Source organism: Eublepharis macularius, chromosome 7 (genome assembly GCF_028583425.1).
Source record: "Eublepharis macularius isolate TG4126 chromosome 7, MPM_Emac_v1.0, whole genome shotgun sequence".
NCBI lineage: Eukaryota > Metazoa > Chordata > Lepidosauria > Squamata > Eublepharidae > Eublepharis > Eublepharis macularius.
Genome location: NC_072796.1, coordinates 96,189,773 through 96,215,036, shown reverse-complemented (window position 1 = coordinate 96,215,036; position 25,264 = coordinate 96,189,773). Strand labels below are relative to the sequence as shown.

Below are 25,264 nucleotides of genomic sequence, written 5' to 3'. Positions count from 1 at the left end.
GGAAACAACTTAGTACTGTATTGATGCTAACAACTGATAAATGCATCAACAGTAGCCTCTGTGGAACTTCATTGTAAATGTGCATGTTCTTTAATGCATTTCTGAAAACTTTTAATTGGGATTGGGGAAGAAAGGAAAAAGTGGAGGCGAATATAAAAATGGCTTTTTTAAGAGAACAAGTTTACATAGGGAGAATATGAATCCGCAATGAGGGACTCTTTGTTTACAACCTCAAAATTTTTATCCTCCTGTAGGTTTTGGGAAGCCATAAACCTCTGTCTGGAATGTGCCACTTCAAATTGCAGTCAGAGGTTCACAGAATAGAATGCATCATACAGTTTCTCTCTATACAAAAAACTAGATGTCATGGAGCACACATATCACATAAGTTCCGGTTTTGCCATCTAAAGTGATACAGCCCAGATAGAGGTCTTGTAGTTTGAAAGTGTCAAAGTCTTACAAAGGAAATAGGTGTATAGTCAGTGTGTGTGTGTTATGTGCCATCAAGTCGCCTCCAACCTATGGCAACCCTGTGAAGGAAAGACCTCCAAAACATCCTTTATATATAACACAAATATTGTTGTTCTATAGAGGTTTCTATAGAGGTTCTATAGAGGAATTCATTTTCACATCCTAGCTGATACCTTGCAGATGGAAGAACTCTTTTGCAGCCCATGGGTTAAAATATTTGGTCCTTTTTATTGTCTGGCTAGAGATCCTCATGATTGTAATTGTATTTTCCCCATCCTTGTGTCCTGTGTGATGGCTCCCTTGAGTGGGCTATATAAATACACAGATTCCTGGCCCTGCAGGCCCCACTCATTGCCTTCTTCTCTGAACATGACTATTTATTAAACTATTAAAGCTATTCATTTACTTCATTATCCCACCTTTCTCCCAGTGGAGACCCAAAGTGGATTACATTGCTCTCCTGTCCTCCATATTATTCTTGCAACAACCCTGTGGTTTAGCTTTGGCTGAGAATGGTTGATGGGCCAAGGTCACCCAGCAGCCTTCCATGGCAGAGAGATTATTCGAACCTGGGTCTCTCAGATACTAGTAGGGGTGCCAGATCCCCAGTGGGGGTGGGGGATCCCCCGCCCTCACCCCCACACCCCGCCCCCACTTACCTGGCCAGCAGGAGGGCGCGCACCCTCCGTGCACGCTCCCCTGCGGAGCTGGACGCTCCCACAGATCAGGCCCATTTTGGCCCAGATTGGGCCCATTTTGAGCCGCTGTGGAACACGGAAGCACTCCTGCATGCTGCAGCACCCCCAAACGGGCCCGATCTGTGCCAAAATGGCCATGGATCGGGCCCGTTTTGGCGCAGATTGGGCCCGTTTTGGGACGCTGCAGCATACAGGAACGCTCCCGTGCTCCACATCAGCTCAAAATGGGCCAATCCAGGCCAAAACAGGCCCGTTTTGAGGCACTACAGAGCACAGGAGCGCTCCTGCACTCCACAGCACCTCAAAACAGGCCCAATCCACAGGCGCGTTTTGGGCCACTGTGGAGTGCAGGAGTGTTCCTCCGCTCCACAGCAGCCCCCAACGCAAGCCCCTGCAGAGCGTGGGTGCACTGGGTGTGCGCGCGCGCAGCGTGATGATGTCACTTCCTGGAAGTGACGTCATCATGCTTTGTGGGAGCGCACTTTGCGCATGCACACCCCCAAGCAGGGCACAGGTAAGAGCCAGGCCCCGATCCCCCACTGGGAGCTTGAGGGGGCCTGGCAACCCTAGATACTAGTCCGATAATCTATCTACTACACTATATTGGCTCTCAATTTATATAGATTATGTAAAATTGTATGCTAACGTTTCTTTCTTCACATACAAGTTCCCTATGACATGTTGATTCAGGAGAATTTCTGTTGATGAACAGAAATACTCTTGAAAAGCAGGCAGATAAACTCTAGAAATATTTTTAAAGACATCTTTATTTTAATTCAGTGTTATATTAACATGTAAATCGGTCAAACTTCTGGTTTCTTATAAACATTTAAAAGTTTCCCTTCTCTTTCACTTTGATAGAGACAATTTCCTTATTGACCTCCAGCCAGAAGCTAGCTGAGGTATGAAGGGGGCTGCAAAATCTTTCAGACCTATCACACAAAGACTGGACTGCTGGTATTCAACTGGAAACACCCATTCACTATTACTGTAGATAGATTTATGAATTTATTTTATTTACATTATTTATAGCCCACCTTTCTTAGTGAGACTCAAGGTGGATTACACAGTGTGAGTTAATATGATCAATGGCTCAAACATACAATAACATGCAATAGGGTATTGCAGAAATTTGAATATACCCAGAAATCTTATGCAGAGCTGAAACAAAGCATAAGCATTTAGCAAAGTATAAGCAATTAGACATGACATATTAAGTGACACAGAAACTACTCAGTAAATACACAGTAGCATAGTCCACAGCCCATGTCCTTTAACCAAAACATCTCTCTGAACCATTTCCTTACAGTGCTTCTCTCCTACATGTGTAAAAAAAGCCCTCCAGTTTTGCATAGTTTGTGGAAAGCCAGGAGAGTGGGAGCTTCCTTGACCTTTTCAGGCAGGTCATTCCATGAGATGGGTGTAAAACTTGTGCGTTGAAAAACAAAGTGAAAAGCAATTCATTTTTGTGTCAGAAGCAAGTATGATGACTATATTGGAACTATACATTATTGGTGCTGCTTAGCTAATTAGAGTTCCTAAAACTGAGCTGCTGGTTCTTAGCAACCATTGGGTGTTCTGGCTAATACTCTGATCTGAAGCTCAGTGACGGTAGGTGATGGCAACTCTACAAGCTCCCAACCATTGAAAGAAGGAGAAGCTGATTCATTTTACTTCCTTCAAAGTGGGGAATCCCTGTTCTCATTCCTAGAAAACTGAGAGAATATCCGTTTTCACATTTCCTGAATAGGTGGCAGAAAAGAGTTTGGTTTCTCTTCTTACAAAGGACTTGCAGACCCTCATGAAATACCCTTGCAAAACGCTGTAATGTGCGTATTCATCACACAGTTTGAAAACTTGATGTCAGTGTTATGCATTCCAAAATATTACATTCAGCATCTTCCACAGTTTCAGGACTGTTGTACTAGCATCATTTAAAAGAATGATGCAACCTTAAAGGTATTTGATGCCAGGCTGAAAGTTATTTGTATGGTGCCAAACAAAATGTACATGCTTCTATAAGATACCTTTTTTTCAGCAGAGTTCTTGGAGAGTGATTGAAAGAGGTGAAAGAAACTATTTCTAATACAAGTTCATTGGCTGTACCATGGACTGTGCTGCAGACGGTACTACAAACTGTGTAATGAGTGACATATCTCACACTTATCTTGTACTTCATAGTTATTTCTTGGAACTTCTATGTCAGGAACAAGTTTTGTCAAAAATGATCTTTTAAAACATAGAGCATTTATACCGTACCTTTGCACCAGTACTGGTACCTGGCAGTTTACAAAAATATAAAAACTGTTTTGAACAAAAAGTATTACTTTTTAAAAAATGGATGCTGCTCAGCTCATCCTGTGAATAAAATCTTAGATTCCACACACACACCTGCCTTAGCCTTTAAAAAGTGACACTTAGCAAGCTCGACTCAAACATAACCTTAACGAGTTAGTTGATGGCCATCAGGCACAAGGGTCTCATGGACTGTATACCTGAGGTATCATATGCATGTATCATAAATATGCTTATTTGTATAAAGTTGTCTAAAGTGCAGGGTTTCCCCCCTGATTTTTGCTGTGGCTTGGAGGATATTTGAAGTTGCGTACCTGATGGGCTGTAATAGATTAATGCTAATGAACCACTGCTGAATAGGGTCCCCTCCCTCTGCTCTGCTGGATCTCTCTTCCTCCCAACTATGAAATACTCTTTCTATGCCTTTTCCATTTCCACAATACATTTTTGACATGGGGAAACCAGAACTAGACATAGTATGCCAATGCGACTACAAGATACATCTTGTGGGGCATTGATGTACTGTGGTTTATTTTCAATCCTTTTCCTAGTTTATATATAAAGCTTGCTCTATCTTTGCTACACACTGAGTGAACTTTTTAATTGAGCTATCAATCACGCCCCTAAGATCTCTTTATTGGTCAGTTCTCTCCATCTTAGACACTGTCAGTAAACATGTAAAGTACACACCGCTGCACATAACGTACAGAAAAGTCTGCTATAAGTTGTGCGTTAGAAATAAAATAATGTTGAGAATGGTATGTGCAGTTGACATATGTCAGGCACAGATGAATCAAGTTAGAATGGAATTTGTGGACAGCTTCTAAAACAGACTAGTGTGTTTTTTGGGGGGGTTGACTTTTGTTAGATAAGTTGCTCCACTTTTATTTAGCAGAATAGTATGAACATATTCTGTTTGAAAATTATAAATTAAAATGGATTCATTTTGAATTTGTTCGATTTCAACAGAGTACTTGTCAGTCACTTGATCTGTTTTATACACCTTTCTTTTTATATAGTCGGTTACACTGTTTAGTGTTTCCTCTGCATAATTAATTTCTTTCCATTCAGTTGTTCAATGATATTTTCATGTAGGGAACAGAGATAACAGAGAGAGAGAGCTAGTTGTAAATCCAAAGTAGAAAATATTGGGAATAGCATTCAGTTGCCTGAAAATACTTAGTTACTTCCCTAGGTATAAGTACCACTTGTGTTTAATGTATAGTATTCTTTGCCTCGCAGCCAATAACCTTCTTTCATTGGGCTATAGTTATTGTAATTTTGAGTAATGGGAACCTGAAATGGGGAAAGGTTTTCATGAAATTCTGTCACTCGTGGGTGATTGTGCCTTTGTCATTTCCCCTGATCATTTTAACAACGTTATGCTAGTTACTTTAATTGTGATGTTTAAGTTAAAAAACATCTTCCATCAGTTGCAGAACAAATGGCAAAATCAAAATGCCTCCATGTTACTCAAAGAATGCAACTTCCTTTTCTCTTGCCTTGTTGAAACCTTCTCTTGCTATTCTGGGGCTTATTAGAAGGGCTTATTAGAGGTGGCTGACGTATTCTAATATGTAAGCAGCTCAGTGACTAGCTATATTAAGAACGTTAGCCTATAGAAATACAGAAACTAGAAGCCATTTTGTGCTGTTGATGTCAGACTAGCTAATTTCCCCCCCTGCTTGTAGTTATAGCATAAAGCAGCAAAATGATACTTAGATTGGCAGAGCTGAAGGTCTCCGTATTTAAAAGGAAGTCTTTTACTATACAGACAGAGATGCTAAGGCATGTGCTTTTAAGTATCAGCAATCCTTATCATGAATCTTAGCAACGTATCTGGATAAGTTACAATATGTGGTAAAGAGCTCCTGCTGCCCATTTGCAGCCTAATGTGTTTATTACATTGTCTTCCCAGTAGCATCTGTGTTTTAGCTTAAAAATTAATGAGCATTATTGGCTTTCAGTCAGGCAGTGGAAGGCGTATTCCCTTTTGTAATACACCACTTTAAGGCTGTTTATAATAAAAATCAGTATGAGAGAAACAGTAAAGTGAGATAAACCCCTCACTTACCAGTCTTTTGCATTTTGTTACGGAGTTAGTCTTCAGCTGTTGGGTCACTCCATCCCGGACCATATTTTGGACAGGAGAATAAGAAGGGTAGAACAAGATATTTCTACAAGAACATAGTGAAAATAACATATAATAAAAATAGAGCCATGATGCAGGTGGGGATTAAAGGTAGTTTCTGGGTGTGGAAATTTTGTTTTGCACCTCTTCTTAACAGAGCAGTCTTTCCCCCCATGAAGTAGATGAGTTTGGCAGAAACCAGCAGCCCTCTTGTTAGCATTCGTACACTGCCTTTCAACAAAGAAGTCCCAACAAGGCATCTTACAAGATAACAAGTACAATAAAATTAACAAAAAGGCAATAAAAGACAGTAAAATCCAGTTAAAGTACAATAAAAACTAACAAAATACAGTAAAAATGTCATGTTTCACCAACCTCTTAGGCAAACTTACCTAAATAGCTTCCCTGCTCCAGTGGCAGCCAGCAGTAGAAAGTCCTGGTTTGAAAATGCATGGCACAATGAAATTAAATTGATGGTGGCTGAGGAAGGGCCGTGTAGTGAGAGTGAAGCACATTTTTCTTCTGTGGCCTTAGGCAGGGTTTTTTTTCTGGGAAAAGAGGTGGCGGAACTCCCAAGAGGAAAATGAGGAAGAAACACATGGGATTCTTTGAAATCATATTATTTTCAAGCACTATTGCTGAGTATTTTCAAGAGGTGCCGGAACTCCGTTCCCCCGCCTTCCCCCTGAAAAAAAGCCCTGGCCTTAGGTGTAGATTTGTCCATGGCACAGAGTACTCTGCCCACTCTTTATTCCAGCCATCTCCCCTTGATTTAAGCTTTATGTCCAATGCGTTTTAGTACTTCAAGGAGGGATTTGCATATAAGTTACGACACAAGAGCTGGGAGAACCTGCTTGTGTCCATTGCTTGTTCAGGCACAGCAGGAGGCTTGGCACTAAATTTACTTGATCATTTAGGGAAGAGACAGGGCTTCTGGTTTTGGTAGTATCTCCCCTTCAGTGTCACGTCTTAGTTCTATCTGTGGATTTGCCTAGATCAGGGATCACCAACTTCTATATTCTTGGGCTGCTGCCAGGGTTGTGAGGTCTCCCATCTTTAAACAGGGATGGGGGGGGGCAGCGCAGAAAACCGTAGGCACTTTATCTGTGTGCACGCATGTGTGCCTTCATCTCCCCGCGATTCTTGGCATGGCCTGGAAGTGGCAGTTTGCGCCAGAGCTGATTTTAAAAAATATCAGCCCAAAACATATAGGGACTGATTTTAAAGACCCAGAGGAGATGGCTTGCCAAGAATGTTATTGCAGAGGGCCATAAGGGTGCATGTGTTTTCTTCCCAGCCTGCCTCTCCTATTCCCATGCACCTCCCCTCAGCCAGATGAGCAGCAGCAGCAGGGACAGATTACCCGCCACGGCAGGGGACATGGCATCCCTGGCCACCACTCAGTTCTTTCCTACAAATAGACCTTGAGCTTGTTTGGAGGTTCTAGCAGGGGAGCACAGCAATCGTATACCCTTGATCGAAGAAGGGTACACTCCTATCTGGGATGGTTGTCTTCTTCCACCGAACACGCAGCTTCGGGAGGGATGCACATGGAGCGGTGAGGGAGGGAGGGGACACCCACCTAGCCAGCCAGATCAGCTGAATCAACCCTGGTGATCAATGGGGTGACAGATGTCGCAGCCAGATCGCCCTCACATCCACACACTCAGTTCTTTAAACAATGGATTTAGTGCCAAAACTGTGTATGTGTTTGTGTCCACTCTCCACTCATGCTAAGGCTTACAATATTTATGGAACATATGTTCTCAAGCACAGCACTCAGTACTAGGGTTGCCAACCTCCAGGTGGTAGCTGGAGATCTCCTGGAGCTACAACTGATCTCCAGGCCAAAGAGATCAGTTCCCCTGGAGAAAATGGCTGCTATGAAAGGTGAACTCTATGGAATTATACCCTGCTGAGGTCCCTCCCCTCCCCCAACCCCACTCTCTCTAGGCTCCACCCCCCAAATCTCCAGGAATTTTCCAACCTGGACCTGGCAACATAGATACATTTGTATATAACATGCACGTTATATAAATTTATTTGGGAGCCACATCAGATCCCTTGGTCACCAGCACACCATATTTGGCTTAAATGCAGTAGATCTTACGTAACTAGGTAGCATTCTTTCATAACCCTGATCTGTATATCCCTTTTACTTTACCACTTCTACAGCAACAAATATTAAATGTATAGCATTAATTAACCAATAGTGACAACACACTTTTGTGTTTAAATCTGCATATTTTCAAAGTCACTTTAACCTCTTAACCCGTGTTCTGTGACTTTGCATTAAACTTTTACTCTCAATGTGGGTAACATCGTGTGTACTTACAAATGTGTTTGTAGACATGAGCTACTAGTAAAGAGCCTTTATTTCATGCACTGAATAGTGATGATTGTGTAGAGTGGAGGTTTTGAATACAGATGTTGTAAAAATATTAAAGTTTTCTGGAAATTGATTGACTGTTTTATTTAAAAACATTAAATAATCATCCTGGGATGTGGAGGGAAATACTAGAAATTTTGGTACTAGATTTTATGCTTATATTGGCAGCATTACAGCTCAAATAAAACAATGCATCAAATGAAATTTTCTGTTATATTTATTTTCTGTTACTTTTTAGCTTATGTTGCCATTGGAGATCTTCTTCTTAGCTTAGCTCTTAGCTTAATTTTAACATAATAGTTTGTTTTGGCTTTTATTATTTTTTGTTTTTTAATTCCATTGATGTTAGATCTTACAGCTGTGTAAAACAGTGTTGATGAGAGTAGAACTTTCAGAGAATGCATGGCTGCCGCCAGAAGGAGTTGCTCCATGCCTCCTCCTTGTCTGGTAGTGTCCAGCAAAATAAAACCATTATATGATGATGCTGTGGCAAGAACTTCCACTCCATTTATTGGGTGCTATATGCCAGGACAAAAAAAATTTCAACATGATAAAATCTTGTCATATATTGTCCATTACTAGATGTTAACAGAAAGAATATGACACCAAATGTCTATTTTCAGCAGTACTGGAGAAAAGGGCCGTGCCAAGTACAGAGCAAGAAGCAAACAGAAACTGTAAAAAGTAATTATATTCCAATATACTGCCCCTAGTATATTGGAATGAAACTACTTTTTCCACTGCACCACTTTTTGTTGTTGTTTGTTTCTTGGTATTTTCAGTAGTGGCCATGTATTCTTCATGTTGTCAGGTTCTGTCCAGATAACATGCCTGCAATAATACTAGTGATCAGATAAAGAGGTGCTTGCTTTCTACACAGTTGGAATACCACATATGCTGTAACAATTCTTGCTCATTAACTCTCATGGTGATTGTTAAAAAGATTCATGTCCAGGATCACAACTATACTGAAATTACACTGTTCAACTGTTGTGACCAATACATTACCAAGTATGAGTATACACTCTGTGAATTCTCTGTGTAAATGCTTTAATATGTTGTACCTTACATCCAGTTCCTCATTCTGAAGTATGCTGCTGTCCAACTCCCCACTCAATCCATTTAATCAGCTCAGCGTTTGAGAGTACAGGCATGTGGTTAGAGCTCTGACAAAGTGTGCTGTTAGTCATACGTACATCCCCTGCCCTATCATAAGCACAGGCCAACAGACTGATTATTTCTATTTTTGTCATTAACTTGAAAAGAAACTTGCATAGTCTCCTAAATTAATGGAACTGCAGAAGCTACTTAAAGACGTCCTATACACATATTTTCAGAAGCTTTGAAGAAGTGTAAAATTAGAATCAAGGAACTTCTATAGCATTGTTGCAGAAGTCACACTATTTATTTATTTATAGTACTAAAAATAGAGTCATGATCATTTCAACAGTATTCGTTTTGTAGCTGCAAAGTTGGATAGAAAAATGGCCTAAATACTTAAATATGTAACTCTATGAGATCTCTTAAAAAGACTTTATGTGATCTTCCTTTTCCTTTTTAGTAATGGACTGCTAGATACACTGATAATTTACTGTTCTATCAGGCTGCATACCAGTATCTTGTTTCACAGATTTGGGAAGTTTATCAGACTAATCTTGTTTGCAGTTTGAGAGGTATTGTTTGGGAGAGGGTGTAAAATAAGATGCAAATTCTCAAACGTATATATGGCGTATATATGAAATTGCCTTTATACTGTATCAGACTATCAATCCATTAAGGACAGAATCAGACTGGGAGTGCTCTCCAGGGTCTCAGGTATGGGTCTTTCGCATTACCTGTTCCTTTTAAATGGAGATTTCAAGGATTGTATTTGGGCATTCTGCATGCCAAACAGATGCTCTACCACTGAGCCATAGACCCCTCTCTTATATCTTGGGGCAAGTCCTCTGATTTATAGTACAAGGTCACTCTGCCACACCCTTTTGGCACCTTGAGTTCAGGGGGATTCTGCTGTTCCCCAAGTCATACAAGTGAGCTTCTACTTGATGCTTCTCTGAGCAAGAACGCTTGAGCCCACTCTTTCTAAAAGACAAGCCAGCTTCTCTCGAGTTTTACTATCCTGCTCTTCTTGAGGAATTACAGCACTGTCTGCCTCATATTCAGAGGCTGTTATAGGACATGGGAAGCATTAGAGTAGGACCTTGGCCTCTGTAGATGCATTAGTTGTGAGCCCCTTTTTCCTTCATTATATGTTTATCCACTTTTTTTAAAAAAAATCAAGATTTTCTATGATTTATAATTGATTGTACATTCTCAGGTCTGTCTTATAATCTTCTAACAGTGCATGTTTCTAGAGAATGTGAATAAAAGTATACTATCACAATGAAAGCAGAAACTATTGTTTTGTTACTGATGACAAAAAATGGAAACAGTTTTGTAGTTCAGTCCCTTTTGCCAGCTTCTAGTAGAAACTAGATGGTTCTCAATAACTAGAATTACTGAGAATTTACTCATACAGTTTTGGGGGAGCTTTTGTGAATCATGTGTTAAGGCTCTCATTTTTACATGTTGAAGAGGCATTTTTACATGTTTTACATGTTTACAAAAGTAAAGACTTACTGCTGGATTAGATGGGAGAAGTGCAGTGATCTGTTAAGTGCTGGTGAAATACTTTCCTCAATTGCTGATGTATCTTTTATGTCTTTCTACTATTTGTGTTTCCCTAAATACCCAGTGCTATTCTAAAATTCATTATAATACAGACATTGTACAATTGTATAATATGGATTACTGAAATAATGCATGAAGCACTTTGAACTCTTAAAAAATTTAAAATACTTGGGGCAAGCATAGATCTCCTACTCCCATATGAACCAACCTGTCCATCCCAGTCATCTTCAGAAGCCCTGCTTTGGGTCCCGCTGACATCTGAGGCTAGATTGGTGGCAATCCAAGAAAGGGCCTTTTTGGCAATGGAGCCAAAACTTTGGAACTCCCTCCCTAGGGAGATTTGTCCATCCCTCTGTCACTGTCTTCTGCCAGCAGGTGAAGATAATGTACCTTTTGTTTTGGTTGGCATATTCCCAATATCTGTTACTGGTCCTCCTCTCTAGGTTGGTGTTATGTATTTATAAGTTTTATTGAATTATTTTATACATCTTTTAAAATGTTGTTTTAATGTTCAAATGTTTTAATGTTTGCTGCCTTGGGGATCCTATATTCCATATATTTGCAGTGTACCCAGTATATTCCATTCATTTACAGTATACACAATAGAAAAAGCAAGTAGAGACTGCAAGTTAAAAACAGATAAAAAGGTACATTATCCTTGTACTGCAGATGAGAACTGAGACAGAGGACAGGCTTCCTCAAACCTATCTAGTATTCATGGCTGAGGTGAGATTTTGAACTGGGGATTTCTCATGTCGTGCAAAGCACAATCCTATGCCTTTTTTTAACTTGGAATCCAATCTCACTGAAGTAAAAATATGCATAGGATCGCAGCCCTAACTGATACACCATACCAGCTCAAACTGAACAAGAGAAGGAATGTGTGGATTGCCATAGAATGGGCTGCAGGGAGTTCCACTGAACTCTCTGCTACTTACATCTCTGAAGTAAATCCAGGGTGTATAATTCTTCTTTTTAAATGATCCCAAAATGTGTTGTTTTAAATTGTAGTGGGGAACTTATTGTCTAGTATTTTTTACAGGAACATTTTAAGTTAGGGATGCTCGCTAGTCCTAAAGAAAATGAACTGTAATTGTCAATTTAAAACCTTTAAATAGAGTTTTTTGGGAATAGAGCGGAACAGCAAGAAGCAGAAGAGGAGGCCTTCCAGCTAAATGCTGCTTGCCGTACTCAGTGTAATAAGGTCAAAATAGCTGTTTCTCTGAGGAATTTGTCACTTGCATTTTGTAACCCTTTTTATATACATTGAAAAAATAACATTTTTATTGGAAAAATAAATATTTTAAATCACAAATAAACTTACTTTATGCATTCCATTGCTATCTTTACGTATAGATTGTCTCATTTTTCAGTTAACTTTTATGTACTTCTTTTGTTGGACAGGCTGAATATTCTGTTTAGAATCCTTAGGAGATGATGCTGTTGGTGTAGAAATTGAAACAAAATATCTTGTGTGAAGAAAAGTTGTCAATGTTACAGTGTTACCACAGGTTCCATAATCTGGTAGATGACCTGCCTTTGACACCTTTTTATTAGATTCTTACAGGGGCAGCAGTTTGTCTTGTAATGCACAATGGCTTGTTTTTTTTAATTCTCTCCCCCCCCCCTCCTCTGGAGTTTAGAAAAATGTTCAGTATTACAACAATCATGTGAGGTAGTTTAGGCAGCGAGTTACTTCCCCAAGGTCACCGTGAGAATTTACCGTAAGAGAATAATTAAGTACACAGTCTCTCTCTCTCTCTCTCTCTCTCTCTCTCTCACACACACACACACACACACACACACACACACACACACACACACACACATGCACACGCACACACACACACACACAGAGCGCTTTAAAATGAAAAGAGGTTTCAGTAATGCAGTAATGAAGGATGAGGGTTGGGATTATAGTTGGTAATAGAGTCTCTGTCATTAAGGTTTGTACCTGTTTACTGAAATGCTAATTTCATACAAATCTGGAACACTATGACATGTTAATGATATTAGTGGTCAAACATGGACATGTATATTGCATTTTCTGACTGTCCTGTGTTAAAAATCTATAACTGTTATGCTGGAATATATCTTGAATGTAAAATTGAATGAAAATTCTGATTTCTCCCACAATTACTTTCCTAGCACAATATCCTTCAACCTCTGCTGAAGAGAAGGGGAGCAATTTCTCTTTCCTCATTGCATCTTCTTAACCTGTGCAGCTGGTTGTCAATATGGGTCCAAAGGGACTGCAGGGGGTGGGGGTGGGGTGGGGCTGGAATGATACACAAAAAATTGTATGCCTCCCATTAGCACTTCATAGAGTCAGTATTATGTAGTGGTTAAAATAGTGATTCCCAAAGTAGGCAATACCACCTGGGAGGCAGTGGGATTACCTAGGGGCACTAAGAGGCAGGGGGGCTGTGGAGGTCGGCCATTCTGAGAGTATTGTTTGCTTATTTATTAATGACCAGGCTAGAGCCTAGAATGAAAAACCTTCCTTGCTTTGAGTTTCTGCCTCTGCACGATGCAAAAATCTGGTGGCAACTATCAGAATTTTTAGTAAGCCACCAGAGCTCTAGTCAAACCAGTAGACCACGTTTTGAGAAACTGTCATCAACTGTTCCATCAATTTTGTTGAATTAATTAAACTAAAATGTTTTAATTGGATTTTGAATAAATGTGCAATTAATTCTTACTGTTTTGAATTTTATTGTTATTATCTTCCTTAGCGGGTTGTGCTTTTTATATGGCAGAGTAGAGGGCACTGGGGATGAGTTTATGGAATCAAGGGGGCGGAGGTCAGAAAAGGGTTGGGAACCACTGGGTTAAAGTGTCAGACTAGGATCTGGAAGACATAGATTCAAATTCCTCCTTTGCCATGGAAGCTTACTAAATTCTTGAGCCAATCGCAATTTCTAAGCCTAACCTATCTCACAGTGTGGTTGTTGTGAGGATAAAATGTCAGAGTCTGATAGGTCTGTCCTGTTTACTTGCTATCGACCTAGGGCTAAATGGAGATATTTACTGTAGATACAAAAATGTGTCAGAAATGAAGCACAAAAAATATTTGTAGTTCCTTATTGGTAGGGCAGGATAAAAACATACAGAGAGATTTTATTTTATATTTAATGCACTTTTCAACATGACAAGGCCCATAAAGTAACACAGTAAAAATAATCAAAATCCTTTTTTAAAATTGTGCAGTTAAAAACACAGTGAATCAATAATGAAATCATAATTAAAGGCAGAGTCTGATTTGCTGGACGTCTTCAAGAAGCTGCACATATATCACAAGCAGGGTCTTTATAAAGACTAAATGATCTGTCACCTCAGATTGTGCATAATACTGAACTTTAAATATTTTACTTATTACTATTCAACTACTTTTCTACTGTTACTTACTTTTTCTTTAATTTCAGCTGTATACTTGTCTGGTGCAGCACCTCCTGATCTTTCAGAAGTTCATCTAGCATTTTGTAAAATAGTTAGCCTATGTGATTTGTTCTTGAAGTTCATGTTTGCTGCCGTGTTCTCTGTAGTCTTGTAAGAGCACAGATACTTTGGATCTTAATAAAGAGGTCTTATGGCATCTTAACAAACAGCAATTTCAGTGAAATCCTAAGCAGAGTTACTCCAGTCCAAGCCCACTTAAGTAACTTTGTTTAGGATTTCACTGTTAGATACCCTAGTGGGCTCTAGTCTACTAAAATTAAAATTCTAGTCTACTACAATTAGTTAGTCGCCCACAATACTCCTGTTTATTTTTGCTGCAGTGAACTAACGCAGCTAGTCCTTTGGGAGTTAATATTTTGGGTCATGTAATGTTATCCTTTTCAGATTGAAGAGCCTCTGCCATAGTTTTCAGATTGCTTTTTTGGGTTGCGTACATCAATTCTCTGTAGTGTTATAAAGCTTCTGAAACAAGCACATGTTCTCCTATGAAACCCTTAGTTTTGACTTCTCTGGTCACCTTCAGTTGCTCTGTTTAATTGACCCCTCCGTGACTTGAAGACTTCTGTTCTCGCTACTTAAGAATTTGCTTCTTGTCAAGAGGATTTTCTATAGTTGTTGGATCTGTAGCTTCTATTTATGGATATTTACAGTTTTATCTCTTGTAATCTGTGACTCTAGTAGTCCTGGGAAACTTTCATAGAAACCTACAGCATGTGTAAATCTGTGAAGAAAGTATAAATTATTTAATTTTAGTATAAATTATTGTGATTTGGCTGTTTTCCAAAATACAACTGTTTTAATATTTTATATTAATTGAGCTGCTGTAACATAGTGGTTAAGTGGCTGGACTCTGAGCCAGCACTCTGCTGGTTCGACTCCCACTACTGCCATGAACTTTGCAGGTGGCCTTGGGTAAGCCATTCCATTCAGCCCCAGCTCCCCAGCTGTATTGTGGGGATAATAATAACACTGACTTTTTAAACCGCTTTGAGTGTGGCACTAATCTGTCCAGAAGAGCGGTATATAAACACATGGTTATTATTTGTAATCACTCCTATGTACAAATGGTAATGTGTCTCAGTTCTGCTTCTGTTGTATTTTTTGGAAGATGGGGTGGTGGTAGAAAATGCTAGGGACTAGGGACTAGTGAATATAAAAGAGATACTAACAGTTTAATTCTAAGAAGACTTTTCTGAGAATAAGCTTTACTGAATAGACATGAGCAGGATGCTAAATGGACCCGTACAAGATTGCTCTCTCAAAGGCTTAACTTGTACTTGAGGTACCCTTCTCAAGTTTTCCCAGATCCGTATATATGGGGAGTAAGTAGGGCAAAAACTCATATAATCTCTACTCCATAGAAAACCAGAGAAATGGCAACTTCAGCTAAGCAGGAAAAGGCAGCACTGAATGTTTCCTCACTTCTGCTTTTGGTAGTCATGTTCTAGTAGTGACAGTCCAGAACTTGATCATGAAGGTTTTTTAAAACCCTTTCTAATGAACCTCCTACTTGATATATAACCTCCTTATTTTACTAGAACACAGAAAGAAAGGGATAAAAATTATTCTCATGAAACACATTAACACATTTAATTGTGATGCAAGGAAAAATATGTACCAAATCTTAAGGTATTTCTTATCCCACTTTTCTCCCCCGGGAGGACCCAAGTGAGTTATACAATTTAAATTCACAAAATACCATGTAAATAGGAGGGAAAGGTACACTAATCATCCTGGTGCGGACTGGACTGCCGTTGACTGAAGTGGTCCATCAAGGCTAGAAGAATCCAAGCCAGGTTTCAGTAGCTGCAACATGAAGGAAAAGCAAGCTCAGCCTACATCTTAAACAACTGGCAGCCATCTTATAAGATAGTGGGGTTATTGAAAAGATAAGACAAAAAGACTAATGTAAAATTGTTAAAACACTCATGGGGCAAAAAAGAAGCATTTATTCTGAAGCTATGCATTATCCCTTCCTCTTTTTCAGTTGCTGATATGAGTTTAAGATGAGTGGGATTGGTGAAAACTCCTCTGACCCGGCGAGGGCAGAGTCCAGAAAACGCAAGGAATGTCCTGATCAACTTGGACCCAGGTTGGTTAGAAAGTTATGCCGAAACTTGATAACCGAAAGCATTATATAAGAATTTGTGTGTATGTGGGAGGGAATCTTAAAAATCATATATCTGGACAAGAATAATATCTAAGAATCAGTTGCAGTTTTTTAAAAAGCTTGCAGAATATATGCTCCCCAAAATAATATTATACACTCACAATATTAATTTTGAAAATGCTTTTAATTTGCAAAAAATTATTGTGGTTTAAATTATGTTCCCAAGTTACAGTGTTATGCCCTGGATACAGAGAAATATTAAAGCATAGCTCAAAACTAATTCATAGAAGTAGGGCAAAGAATGTAATAGTTTTCTGAGATAATTTTGTGTGTACGTGCTGTCAGGCTCATGTGTGCACACTTCTCTTTAACCCTGGAATTAACATCAATGCTGGCGTCTATAAATCCAATCCCTGTGTTGAGGTATCCATTGAGAAGTATAAACATATAGTTTTTCTTTCTTTCAGCATTTTAAGATTTGGAGTAAACTGGGCTGTTCTACATTTTGCTACTTTGGTTAAATAATAACAACAAAATAAAGGTTAAATATTCTATTTTCTGCTTAGATTTGGCAGTTTAAGTCTTAATTTTAAATGTTTTCCAGTCCTAAAAGAAGCACTGAAAAACGTAATCGTGAACAAGAGAATAAATACATAGAAGAGCTGGCAGAGCTGATTTTTGCTAATTTTAATGATATTGACAACTTTAACTTCAAACCCGACAAATGTGCAATCTTGAAAGAAACTGTGAAGCAGATTCGTCAAATAAAAGAACAAGGTAAGAAAAGTGCTTTCCAGTGCATTCATATTTTTGTCTGCCCTGGATTTTTTCCTCCCAGAGTTTCTGTTATCTTCTTATCTCAGATTTTTAATTATTGATAGGAACATAGTTAGTCTCAGAATATTCAGTTGGTTAGAATGAAGCTTCAGTGTCCTCCTCCATTGATAGGAACATAGTTAGTCTCAGAATATTCAGTTGATTAGAATGAAGCTTCAGTGTCCTCCTCCATTGATAGGAACATAGTTAGTCCCAGAATATTCAGCTGATTAGAATGAAGCTTCAGTGTCCTCCTCCATTGATAGGAACATAGTTAGTCTCAGAATATTCAGTTGATTAGAATGAAGCTTCAGTGTCCTCCTCCATTGATAGGAACATAGTTAGTCTCAGAATATTCAGTTGATTAGAATGAAGCTTCAGTGTCCTCCTCCATTGATAGGAACATAGTTAGTCCCAGAATATTCAGCTGATTAGAATGAAGCTTCAGTGTCCTCCTCCATTGATAGGAACATAGTTAGTCTCAGAATATTCAGTTGATTAGAATGAAGCTTCAGTGTCCTCCTCCATTGATAGGAACATAGTTAGTCCCAGAATATTCAGCTGATTAGAATGAAGCTTCAGTGTCCTCCTCCATTGATAGGAACATAGTTAGTCTCAGAATATTCAGTTGATTAGAATGAAGCTTCAGTGTCCTCCTCCATTGATAGGAACATAGTTAGTCTCAGAATATTCAGTTGATTAGAATGAAGCTTCAGTGTCCTCCTCCATTGATAGGAACATAGTTAGTCCCAGAATATTCAGCTGATTAGAATGAAGCTTCAGTGTCCTCCTCCATTGATAGGAACATAGTTAGTCTCAGAATATTCAGTTGATTAGAATGAAGCTTCAGTGTCCTCCTCCATTGATAGGAACATAGTTAGTCTCAGAATATTCAGTTGATTAGAATGAAGCTTCAGTGTCCTCCTCCATTGATAGGAACATAGTTAGTCCCAGAATATTCAGCTGATTAGAATGAAGCTTCAGTGTCCTCCTCCATTGATAGGAACATAGTTAGTCTCAGAATATTCAGTTGATTAGAATGAAGCTTCAGTGTCCTCCTCCAGCTATCATAGACTTTAAAGCATTTGTAGAAAGAGAAGTTTAGTGCACTTGTTGGATTTTACAGTGCAACAGTTTAGGGCTCTATGTGTTTGTTTTTCCAGTTCTTGTTATTCATTGTACAAATTAAGGTTACTAAAATATCTCTGTGTATTATAGAATTGGCATTTTGAACAGCACTAGGTTTGGAGTTCTTTATTAAGAGTTTTTATGGTACCTTTAAGACTTACTCTCGCATGTGTTTCTGTGGCCTACAGAAAAGTATATGAAATAGCCATTGAATCAAAGATGTATGAAGTAGCCATTGATTCAAGGAGTAGATATGTAGTCAATGTGATATAGTGGTTAGAGTGTTGGTCTGGGATAGGTAAAGATTAAGGTAGTCCCTTGTGCAAGCACTGAGTCATTACTGACCCATGTGGGGACGTCACATTATGACATTTTCTTGGCAGATTTTTTGTTATGGGGTGGTTTGCCATTGCCATCCCCAGTCATCTACACTTTACCCCCAGGAAACTGGGCACTCATTTTACTGACCTCGGAAGGATAGAAGGTTGAGTCAACCTTGAGCCAGCTACCTGAACCTGGCTTCCGCTGGGATCGAACTCAGGTCGTGAGCAGAGCTTGGGCTGCAGTACTGCAGCTTACCACTCTACACCACAGGACTCTTTCTGAGATACTCATATTCAAATTCCCACTCTACCATGCAATCTGACTGGATGACCTTGGGCCAGTCACATATTCTCTGCAAAACCTACCTCATAGGGCTGTTATAAGAATAAAGTGATGGCAAGAGAACAATGTAAACCACTTTAGGTCCCCATTGGATCGAAACAAAGGGCGTAAATGAAGTAAATAAATAATACAAATAATAATCAGCAATAAAAACAACAGCAGTCATTGTAATAATACCACCTTTTATTTATGGTGTTATTATTGTTGTTGTTGTTATTAATAGTAATACTATTAAAATCTAAATAATCACTGGCTTTTATGCTTCAAAGTGCAAACAACCATTGTTCGTTTCTCTGTACCAGTAGCACTTGTTGTCATCTGAAATCTGTTTTTCACCTAACATAGTCTAATCTATTTAGATGTGCATAGTACTGCCATTTTAAGACTATTGCAAACTGCAGACTATTGGAGTTTAGCATCATCCTTTGAAACAGTTTTTTCTCTTCCTCTCACTTCTTTTTTGACTGAAGAAGAATTACAGGGAACTCAAAAGCTTTCTCACTGCTTTTTGACATTTTAGTTGATCCTTATAAAAGGTATTATACTGTTGTTGGTTTTTAAATTTTCTGGTAGACCCACTTGTCTACCTGCAATTTGTCTGTTATTCCCCAATGACTGGATTCTTAAAACTCTTTCTGGTTGTGTAGTAACAATATTTATAATTGCCAATTGAAAACATGTCCTGGAGGCAGACTTGATCTAGTCAAGAGTTGCAGACCCTGTATTGAATTGTCACCAGAAATATTTTCAGTCTGATTTATTATGGCATTGTGGTTATCCTGAACCAACGTGCAAGTATTTAAAAACAGATTTTTAAAGGCAGGTACTCACCCAGTTGGTACTTTGTTTTTCACTAGATCTTCTCTTTTTTCTTATGTTGGGTTATTATAGCAACCCTCAGTTGCTCTCTAGAATACCTTCTATCTGCTATAGAAGAAAATTCCTGGTTATTTGAGCCAATATGTCATTACTCCAATCCAATTATGAAATTAATATGCTTGTTTTTACTAGTAAAAATGTACAACTCATATAACATCTCCTGGCTGCCATGCCAACTTTGAAATTTAATATAATTATGCCAATATCTAATCAAGGATTAGAGTTCTATATACATGAAGGTCATCGAACTATCCCACAGAAAATAATAACTTCTGAAATCACAAGAGAACCCACAGTGTCCCCTTACATTGCTGAAAAATATTCTGATTGATAAAAAGTAGGATTTTTTAATAAAACAGTCACTGCCAATGAAAGGACATCAGTTCTGAAATTCAAGCTCAAGAACTTGTTATTATAGAATATTTGTATGCAGTGTGGTAACATCTGATGTGACCAAAATATCCATATTGTCAATATCTTAAATGTCTCAGTTAATTAATAATGTCAGAGTCTGTTATAATTTGGACATACATTTGCAGATGGCTTCAAATAGAAATCCGCATACACACATATGTATGTAATGGAGCCACTATTCATGTATAAATTTGGGGCAATGTACAGAAAAATTAGTATATAGGATTCAAACTGAATTATACATCCATATTAACATTGCAGCATATAGTCCCAAATCAGTTCCTTCAAGATCATTTTGATACTGCTGCCAATTTCTATAACAGGATAATTTCCATAAATTATGGAACCTGAATTGTTTGTAAAGTTCTTTTAATATAGTGATGACAAATCTGAATAACAATAGCCCCTCCTTTTTCAGCTGGCTTTACAGCCAGATAGCCATTCCCTGCACCTTTGTTGCCTGGGAGAGGTAGTATTTAAAAACAAAACAAAAAACTAGAGCAAGACTGCAAGAAACTCTCAGTGGGGGCACTGTTGAATCCCAGGTACAGGGGATATTCCCCCAACTTTCACAATGTGTGAGTCTCCCAAATACTGCTGCTGGAGGTGCTTATCTGAACCTATTCTACCAAAAGGAATTGGTTTTCCTAGCAGGAACTAATTTTTTTGTCCTATCTTTTGCTTAAAGGGATAATACTGAACAGGCAGCCATTCCACCTGAGAGTTCTGGAGAGACTGCAGGTCACTCTTTGAATTCTACCATTGTTCAGAAGAGCCAGGTGAATATGTCAGCTGTGACTTTTTAACAGACAGCCATTTCACCTGATGCTTTTTAAGTAGTAATGTTGATAGAACCTTAATTATGGGAGTCCCATTGTGAGCCTTTTTTTAGTAAAAAGTCATCTAATAAATGTATAAGTAAATAGTGGGAGACATGAGTAAATTGTATGGGAGATGAATTTGCACTATAGGTCAAAGATTGGTCAGAAATCTTAGAAAAAACATATTTATCCTTCTGGGTTTAGAAATTTGAGACCTGAAAACACTGGAGACATACTAGGGGTTGCCAGTCCCCCACTGGGAGAGGGGGATCTCCCGCTCCTCATCCTCCATTTCCCGCCCTGCTTACCTGGCTGGCAGGAGAAGAGTGGAGGAATGCAGCTCCCGTGCATGCTCCCACCCTGTGCAGTGGGCCAATTTGGGCCAAACCGGGTCCGTTTGGGGCCTAAATTGGCCGCTGTGAAGTGCAGAAGCTCTCCAGGGCCCTTTTGGCAGCACCCCTGCACTTCGCAGTGTTCTAATAATTAGAATAAGTGTTCTAATACCTGGTCATATTGGTCCAAAGAGCTGGAAAGTATATCTTCCTGCAGTTTTAAATAGCATGGTAAAGAGAGTTAATTCTCCTACACTGGGTTAAATTGATTGGCTTTTCATAGCTCTTACCTTAATGCATATGGATACAATGGTCACCAATCTAGAAGGTTTTTAAAAAAATCTTTACAGAAAAAGGGACTAGTTTTCTAGAAGGTGTAACTCATTGTGGTTAGCAGGGAACTGGCCTCTATCTTCTTGCACTTTTGTGCAGCTTTGGAAAAGAACCTTGCCTATTCATCACTCACTTGTGGATTCTAGACTTTAAAGTGTATTCTGATACTAGTTGTATTTGCTGTAATACTTGAATAACCTGTGCTCCTTGGAATAGAGATCCATATATAGGTTTAAGACATCTGCCAATCAGTTTTTAAATACAACAATAACAATAGCAACAATAGTGTGTTTCTAAACCACCATTCTGGACAGATTAGTGCCTACTCAGAGTGGTGAACAAAGTCAGTGTTATTATCCCCACGATACAGTTGGGGAGCTGGGGTTGAGAGGAGTGGCTTACCCAAGGCCACTTGCTGTGCTCATGGTAGTAGTGGGATTTGAACCAGCAGAGTGCTGATTTGCAACCCAACCACTTAACCACTGTGCTACAACATAGTGTCTAAATGGGCTAGCAGGCAAAGAAGGGAAGGATTTCTACTTGAAACAACCCCTTAACACCTTATATGTGATGCTTACGCATGTGTGCTTCCTTTGTCTTGCCAGGATAGGATGCTGTTTAGTGATGGAAGTGCCAGCAGCTATAGATGCTACTGGAAAGAAACCAACTTGTTTGTTTTCTCTTGTCTGTTGTCTGTCTGCCCCTTTTCACAGCAGTCAATTTTTCATTCTACATTTGATGCAGTTTGAAGTGTCATGACTATGATAAACCCACCGCAAGCCTTGTGTTTGTCCAAGAGCAAAGGGGGCTGATTATTTCTCCCATCCCTTTGAGCTATCTGCATTGTATCTTATACTACCCAAACATTCTTCATGTTTTTACTGCTTCTGAGAGGGTGGAACTTGTAAGGGGTTAGCAAAGATCCCTTCTGCAACCTCCTTTCCATGGACATTAATTTTGGGATATGAGCCTTAGCATATAGTTCTAGTTTGGAAAATAGCACTGATACTTCTTTGTTTACTGTTTTGGAGGAGAAACTGTGACATCCAGTGTTTGCTTGTTATGTTTTGATTCAGGCATTGAAAGAAGGTCTTTTTTCAGTCCTAGCCAAGAGAGATCCAGTGTGTTGTCAAGGACATTTGGGAAGTTGATGTACACTCCCAAACAGGTCAAAGAAAGGGGTGGATATTCTAAGGAGAGGAGGTTTTCTCTACCTAGTCAAACAGGGAGGTAACTCTGGAAAGTGGAGAAAGCCCTAGTCAGGTTGGTGTGGTTGAGTTGAAGACTGCCAATGGAGACCTCCAGATTCAGTTAATGACTGATGGAAAGCACTGGTGTGGGGAGAGAGGGGGCTTGGGGTACCAGAAAGTGGGTACCAGCATTCCTAACCCCAGAAGAGAAAGGGAATACTAAAGAGAAAATATAGTCAAGTGCTTGGGGAAAAACAAGGGAACCAAAGCCTCCGAACATAAGCCTTAAGTAACAGTGAAGAGCATAAGAACTGAAGTCTGTGCATGTTCTGAATTTTATCTCAGTGATAGTTATATATGTTGAATTTTACCTCAGAAACTTTCAGCCTCTAACTTCACCTGACTTTCCCCTTCTAATGTAAATAATCTACTTAGTTATATTTGGAATTTTAAAACCTCTGGTGCCATTTCTGTGGTTTAATAATGAGGGAACATCATAGAAGTAAAGAATAAGGGTAACACATAAACATATTAATCCCCATCACCAGAATCTGCTGAAAGAATTTTTATTTTATTTTATTTTACTTTACTTCATATATGCCCTGCCTTTCCCCACCAGTAGAGACCAAATCTGCTTACATTGTGTTCTCCATTTTATCCTCACAACAATTCTGTGAGGTAGGCTAGGCTGAGCATGTGTGTCTGGCCCAAGATCATCCTGAAAGCTTCTGTAGCAGAGAAGGTATTCAAACCTGGGTCTCCCAGAGCCTTATCTGTCAGGTTAACCACTACTGACTCTCAGAATGTTGCCTTCTGTGTTGGAATAAGATATTGTCTAATGCAGTAAATTCCTAGCACTTTGGTGCCTTTTCAGTCAACTCACCCTCCTCCTACTGCACTTTGTCTTAGAGGCATTCTGCTTTTTCCTCATGGGTATAACATCTAGGGATAATCTGTGGTGTTTGTGTAATGTAATGCCTTTTCAGGGATCCTATCTGATCTTTAGAGATTTCACCATACTGGCAATGCAAGAAGCTGAGGATGTATTTTTTAAAAAAGTAGTCATGAATCTTGGGCTCTCCTAGATCAATTAACAATGCATTTATGGTACATTCCTTAAGCAACCTTTCTCCTCTCTTCTGGGACTTGTTCAGCCTCTGTGCCACCCCACATTATAGTAAACAACTCCTGAAGTCCACATCCATAGTTCTAATTTATACTAATATTTCAACTCTTTTGCTTGAGAGACCTCATTTATTTACTCTTTGAGTATTTAGAGTGCTGTCTAATCTAAAAATGTAATATAGCAGTGTTTGCATGTTTACTTCCAAAGAAAAGAGCTGGCATGTACAGAATCCTTAGCAGTATGACTTAGCAGTACTAGTCTTTCTTGGAACTAGACACGTGAACCTTTCCTATTTAAAGACACTACTAAGGATTCCAGGAGCATTTGTATGACTTAAGAATGTAATGCAAAACGTTCTTATGCTACTAATCTTTGTTTCTTATGGAAGTTAGAGATCTTAAGGTCTATTTTAATTATACACTACTGAATTGAATCTTTAATGTGCATATGTTAAAAAAGTATGGAAATTGTTTAATGGATAATTGTTGCTTTAAAGAAACCATATTAAGATTCCAGTGTTGGATTATTATATATGCATTCTTTTTTCTTTCCCTTAGTAATAAAGATATTTCAAAGCTGCTGTTGAAATACATGTGTTTTCTCCCTGACAGGATGATTAACTTTCTGTGTAGTTCTAAATTACGTACATTTCTGGGATGCAATGCAGTTGGTCAGTGCATGCACACACACAAACCCCAAAAGGCGGTCTTCATTTAGATGAGCATTAAAAGGGGATTTGAATCTTCTGTAGTTTTAGGGTTAGCTCTCCAATTAGATTGATTGCACAGCTCCCTTGCATCAGGAGTTACTAATTCAGTATGAGTTTGACTTCTGTTTAAATGTAAAATCTCAGGTTTTTCTTCTGGCACTGGTGGAAAAAAATTAATTATTACTAGAGAAAGTTTAACAAGTATGAAACTTCATATGCTTTCCAGATGTTGACAGAGCTTCATAGCTTGGTTTTCTGGTGAAATATTTGGTTGATTTTCTTGTTTTAAACATTAGTTGGAATTGGACTTGGAATTCAGGATTGACATCACATTGTTTACATTTTAAAGAGCTTTTGATTTTGTCTGTTGTTAAATTATTTCAATTAGAGCAAAAAAGGACTTACCATACTTCCAGCACTGGCTCTGCCAACTGTGTTGGTAGAGTTCAGGAAATAATGGAATTTGCTTTCAATGAATTACAACAGGATTTTTGCAGAAGACAATAACTAGCTGTAGGCCATTAATGCAACATAGAGTTCTTCAGAACACAAGCACTAACACATACTGATACACATCGAGAGAAAAAAACAAGAGGTAGGTTGAACTGCAAGAGGTAACAATTAATA

At 38.8% G+C, this 25,264-nt stretch overlaps 1 protein-coding gene across 6 annotated transcripts in view; it reads left to right on the top strand.

Moving 5' to 3' along the window:
• NCOA2 (nuclear receptor coactivator 2) overlaps positions 1–25,264 on the top strand; it is a 170,054-nt gene that overhangs the window by 73,343 nt on the left and 71,447 nt on the right. For all 6 annotated transcript variants that reach the window (XM_054984490.1, XM_054984488.1, XM_054984489.1 and 3 more), the window contains exons 3-4: positions 16,101–16,205; positions 16,828–17,000. In XM_054984490.1, the coding sequence (XP_054840465.1) occupies positions 16,120–16,205; positions 16,828–17,000 (259 nt within the window). In that variant the 5' untranslated portion in view covers positions 16,101–16,119. The remainder of the gene's footprint in view (positions 1–16,100; positions 16,206–16,827; positions 17,001–25,264) is intronic.